Source organism: Apis dorsata, unplaced genomic scaffold (genome assembly GCF_000469605.1).
Source record: "Apis dorsata unplaced genomic scaffold, Apis dorsata 1.3 scaffold_269, whole genome shotgun sequence".
In the NCBI taxonomy this organism is placed as follows: Eukaryota; Metazoa; Arthropoda; class Insecta; order Hymenoptera; family Apidae; genus Apis; species Apis dorsata.
Window position 1 is genome coordinate 189,421 of NW_006263547.1, and position 6,203 is coordinate 195,623.

Sequence of the window (6,203 nt, forward strand, 5' to 3'; positions counted from 1 at the left end):
TAATATAACGTAAACTATTAAATATAAAGGAAATAGACATCTCCATAGCAAGAAATAATTTACGTATTTATTTTTTACTTATTGCGTAGTAAAATTATTCGTACTACGTATTATACGAATGCTGCCTATATTTGATTAATATATTTCCGAAATATTAAAATAAGTTTTCACTTAAAATGATGAAAGTATAATGTAATAAAATGCAATTTATGACCCATGAGAAAGAAATAAATCGTAATATTTAACATCGTATCATGTGAAAATTTCCTGCCATGATGACGATATCTTTCCTTTCCTCTCGACACAAGAAAACGCCAACGAAACCAATATTTCGCGATATATTTTTCATCTTATTAATCGTCCACAATTTCTTTTGTAAACTATTTTCACTAAACACTAACAAGAACACTTTAATTATCAATTAATACACGAAATCACTGATTAATTGCGCACAAAATGACCGACGCCATGATTTGCGCGGGAACGACGTGAACTTTATAGAACTTCGCGCAATTTCGCACATTTTCGGGTGTCTTCGGCTCATCTCTAATGGAATCTAGCATATAGATATAGCGCGAATTTTGAAATTTATTTCGTTCTTATTCATTACGAATGTTTCGACTCATCATTTATCTAAATAATTTTACTTTCTCGCAGGGCTCATAAAGCATCAATCATTCGATATAAATTCATGACAGACTCCATCGTATAGATTACTGAATGAAAAAGAATCGTCCCAGTCGTAAATCAGCACATTAATTCGTAATGAGATTATCATAATAAATCACTGTTCTCCCTTCTACCATTGCTCGAGCTCAGTTCGTATTATAAGTGACCTATATTTCTCATGAATATCCAGCCAGTTGATAATTGTCGATACTTTTCAATTTTTCGCTATTTTCGTATTCGACGATAGTACGATTTTCGATTAGTTCGATTTTCAATTGAAACCAATCCCAACGGGGGCATAATTGAAATTAACGGTAGGATTTTTTTTTAGAAAGAAGAGAGGGGATAAATGGAATTCAATTTGAGGGTAATTAATGTATGTCGCGCAACGTAACGCTTTAAATAGTGCACTTTTGGACTGAAAATGCAACAAATTTCAACGAAAAGTTTGCAAAATTTATGAAATTACTTTAATAAAAATCTATAGAGAGGAAAAGCGAACAATGCACTTTTTTTAAAATAAAGCAAACTTTTAATCCAACTATTTTACAAAAAATAAATAATAATATTCTCATAAAAGTTCCTATGAAAATAAATAGTGTCATATACATATATAGTTATATATGTTGCGTTCACACTTATATTGACTGCCATAAATTTTCACACTCGTGACTTCGAACGCAAGTAATGATTCAGAATGAAAGATATAAGGGCAATATTTTTGATAACAGTAATTTGTTGATTGCAATCCACTTTACTTATTATTTATTTAGAACTTTTGGGGATAAAGTGCATCGTCACGAAATATCACGTTAGATAACCTTTTGCCATCTTTTAAGGGTAGGAAACGTGACACTTGAATATATCTAGGCCGAAGTAAAGTGTGAGAGGTGTCATATAAAATGACAGGAAGTGCCGGTAAAACTTTTCATACATGATACATCCTAATAAATACCGTTCTAAAATATTCAGCTTGTGCGTTTTGAGAAAATATGCGATGCATAAAAAGTTTCGTAGATTATGCGAAACGAGATAAGCGCGCAATATCATCTCACGATTTCATTTTCATCCTATACCTTGCACCGAGCTAATGGAAACGTTTTCGTCGTCGAGTATCGAAAATTGTTTAAAATAAAAATCTTTTCGTTACAATTTTACAATCATTTCGTCACAGAACATATCGTTTTAAAAATTTAGAAGAAGTATATTTTGCATGAAATAAAAAAAGTAATTATGAAATAAAAATAAGTAATTGTAACAAAAGACCAATGGTGATGAAAGTAATCGCTTGTAATAAATGTTTATCGACATCGACAACTACTTTAAACTTATTAAAATTTTTGTCCAATAATTTTTTATTTACGTTTCTTCTATCGATTATTCTTCTATGGTTTATTCTGGAGACTAACATCTATTCCGAAAACGACAGAAATAACACGTATTTAAAAATCTATCGGAGATGGAAATTCATTTTTTATAAGATCCTTCTTCATCGTAGAGGCCGATATTCCATCCGCCTTCCTTTTGATAGCTAATTTCTCAGAGATCTGAAAGCGCATCGAGTTGGTTCGTAGATTCGCCCACCACCTCGCATAATTATGCCTCCTCCTCCTGAAAATCCCGTTATATAGATATTAGAGAAATATGGGAAGCTCGACAGGCCGAAAAGCGTATTTTCTTCGGATGAAATAAGATCCAAGCACTGGTTACAGAATATTAACATTCCTTTTAACCTGATAACCGGCAAAGTGAAGAAAATAAATCGAGGAAAATAATTCTTCGATCCAATATCCTTTCATTCGCACAAAGGACCCTGAAGAATGAAACTCGAAGTTAGAATTAATTGGCAATCTATTACGATCGAAATTTAAATTCAACTCGAGTCGGTCACGGTGCAGTTCAATCCTAGAATCGTTCCGTGTTACAGTTTTCTACTTGATCTGATATATGACCCTTTCGAAACTGGCTCCGTAAATTTCTCAATTTATTTAGAGATTCATTCAATTAAAAAACTTCTTCAAAATTCTTTATCATTACCAATCGCTCGAATTAAAAATTCAACCATCACAACACACCATTTCCTCCTGCATATTTATTTGCACCGTTGAAATAAAGAGACCTTGAAAAATTACTCTTATAATCAAAAGATGAAAATTCGAAGGGAACGCGATCACAAAGGTGACACACCCTGCAACGAGAAAAGGATAAAAAGAAATTTCGCTTCGACACCTCGAAGAAACGATCGGTTTCAGAGGGGGATGGCGAGGAATCGGCCGGCCGTCGCAAAGGGGAGGGGTTTTATTCGGCTGTTTCTCATTCGGCGAACTTTCTCTACGTACACGTGTGCAGCGGTAGAATTATATAGGAAGGAACGTGAAGCCATGGGTAGAGGAGGTCTCCCTGTGGTGAGTCGAGCGCTTGTAAATGCACGTCTCCCCGGGTATCCTCCTACCCCCAATCCAAGGGTGGAACGTACAACGGAGGGGGTAGTATATATGGACGCCGGAAGGTAGGCGGTTGGAAGGTACAGTGGGAACACAGTTCTTGCATTAGCCAAAGAAAGATTTCTGGGCGAATCGAGCGAGAGAGGTGGGGAGGGGTTGGAGGAACCGGGCGAAGGGTGGAACGAAGAAGAAAGGAACCGAAGGCGTATATGTGTAGACAGGTCCGCTTCTTGCCGTGGCCATCGTGGACTGTCGTTGATTTTTGTGTCGCCTAGTAGTAGTATCCCGTTCCTGGGATACTTTTCAAGGCCCGCAGGGAGAAAAAGCGGGAAAAGAGGCGGCTGTCGATTCACTCTACGATCTGAATACCGACAGGGGGAGGACTTATGAACTTTCTATCTGTGATTAATGCGCGAGTTTCTTTCTCGGGGGAAGGGAGTTTTCAACCTAGATAGAGATAGAAAAGGTATCGTATTATTGCCAGCACTTAGAATGAAGGATTTGGATTTCGAAAAATTCGGAAAATTTATCTGTAATTTAGTTTCGCGAGTTGGTTCTTTCTTTGACGCGAAATGAACGATGGATTTGAATAATGAAAAAAATCGAATTATCCTTGATGGGATATTTTGTATTCGAAGAGTTTAAGTCTAATCTGAATAAATTGTTATTCTTAATAATTAATATGTGCCTTCTTTTACACGGGAAATACACGAGTTGTTGGCTCGAATAAGTGGTGTTAAGGTATTTATTCGTTGCAATCCGCGGATAACGTAAGGAGATCATAAATAAAATATTAGACGAAGAAAGTCGAGTCGTGTCCAATTTCATCTGATTTTACAATACACCGGGCAGGGGAATGTTGAGCGGGCAAGATAGCACCTAGTCGATACCTATCCTTATTTCTCCTTTCAAGTCATATTTGTCTTATTGACCGGCGTATTCGTAGCAGCTTGTTCAACTGTTGAACTAGCGAGACGTGAAACACGTTCTATATACAGCTCTGGTTTAAACTAACCTCCATCCAGTTTCAAGCAAACCACGAAATTTCAAACTCCATCTTGTTATCCGTACGAACGACGCCACTAACGAGGAAGAAAGAATATATAAGTGAAAATAAAAAAAGAAAAGAAAAAAAAGAAAGAAAGGAAAGTAAAGGAAAAAGATTCGTTCGATCGGTGTGTTTACGAATCGGGTCGAAAATCATGCAAATTTCGTAATGGTGCAAAGGAGGAAAATCCGATTCTCGTGGCAAGTTTCGCGAGTTTGCTAAATGCTCTCGAACGTATCCCCCCTGTCTCTAGTCAGATTCCCGAGAGAACTTGGAAACTAATGGCTGGAAGTCGATGATACTTCGCTTTTAAGGATCTGTTCGGTTCTCGTTCGTTCCTGACTGCGGCCAACAACCTTCCACCGCGTCGAGTTAACTTCGTAAATGATCGCGCCAATCGCTATCCTCCATATCCAGATTCGTTGAAATTATAATTCGTTCTCGTCCAATTTCGTAATTCACTTTGCTCACTGGTGAGGGTAAGAATTATTTTCGAAGAAAAAAAAATCCCTTCAGAATTTCTTGATAATTTCTCTAACACGGAGCATTGAATTTTTTGGGAGGAAGATCTGAAAGAATTTGTAATTTGTTAAAAAAAAAAAAGAAAAAAATATGTTGTAATTACGATTATGAGTTTTTTGATCTGGAATTCATACAAAATGCAATGTGTAAGACGTACCTTGTTACTGGATGTATTTAATGAATTTTTCATCAAAAACTTTCAACGGTTTCAACTACTAACTTCATCCAATATCGTATCATCTTATATATTCCCTCCTCCGAAATTCATTTGCAATTTCTATGAAAACTTCTAACTAAAAATTTAGAACGATTTAAATTTAATATAAATAAACGAATTATTAATTGTTCCAATATATATAGATTATACGGATATGTAAATTTGATTTTCTCCTAGAAGAGAGGAAAGATAACTACTTATTTCCATTTGAGAAAAATAATTGTACTATAATAGAGGAAGAAATTGATGGAGATATTATCGAGTAAAGTGGTTAATTGAGGCATTCCCAATACAATTTACGAATGAACCAGTTTTGAATCGCGGTCATCCTCGTTAATTTCTTCTTATAACGAAAGAATTAAAATTAAAACGGAAAGTAAAATAAAAATTTTTATTTAATTTCCCAGAATAACGTTCGAACAAAGAACTGATGTTCTTCTCAATATATCTTCCTCTCCTCCCTCAAAAAAAAAAAACAAAAATCTTTCCAAATTCTAAATCTTCCCACTTCGTTCACACTTTTTTCCAAAATATTCCGAATTACCAACCAAATATCACCACTACGAGACCGAACGATTCCGCGAGCAATTTTTACCAGGAAATTGAAACAGGTATCAAGAGTGAGAGAGATTCGAAGAACGATCGAAACGTTTCGCCGTAATCCTCGCGCTCGAAACGGGCGTTTCGCGAGAGGGTTGCAGCGCCGCCATTAAACTTGAAAAAGCGGAAAAGCAACGGAGACGTCAAAGAACCGTGAATCCTGCCAGGAGTTCACCTTTCAAAACCGGGAATTTTCAACGGAACGAAAGCCAATAATTAATTGGCGTTTCCGCGGGTTGAAGGGATGGTTGGGAGGGAGGAGAGGGGGGTTGGTGTTGCCAAACGTTGTTTATAATTAATATTTAAATATTCGGCACGATTATATGGCTGGGGGAGGGAACGTTTATAAACGTTTATATATAAGATAGGAACGAGTTATTAATGTTTCGGCAAGAGAGAAATTACTTACCGAGTATCTGGCTAAGAACGGTGCGGCCATCTTCGCCGAGGCAGGCGCTCCGGGCATCAAAGGGATTTGTGAATTGCACGAATGCATAGCCTTTGTGCATAGATATTCCTGGAACAACAAACGATCATGACGTTCCAATAGCCCGCTTCCTTTCTTCCAAGCAACGCGGATGGAATGAAACAGAAATACCAGGATAATGGGGGGAAATCTTTAATTAAAATTGTTTCCATGAATTTTGATGAGGAGCGTGGAGCCCCTCGGCCAGACTTTGCGGATCTTTGGGGGGAAGGGGAG

The 6,203-nt window shown here is 36.8% G+C and overlaps 1 protein-coding gene across 9 annotated transcripts in view; it reads right to left on the reverse strand.

The window, feature by feature from the left end:
• The window catches only part of LOC102680125 (uncharacterized RNA-binding protein C3H8.09c-like), a 323,287-nt gene that overhangs the window by 106,780 nt on the left and 210,304 nt on the right, over positions 1-6,203 (reverse strand). For 8 of the 9 annotated variants that reach the window (XM_031510950.1, XM_031510948.1, XM_031510952.1 and 5 more), the window contains one exon: positions 5,910-6,017. The exons of the other annotated variant lie outside the window; for it this stretch is intronic. In XM_031510950.1, coding sequence (XP_031366810.1) covers positions 5,910-6,017 — 108 coding nt within the window. The remainder of the gene's footprint in view (positions 1-5,909; positions 6,018-6,203) is intronic. 9 annotated transcript variants of the gene reach the window in all.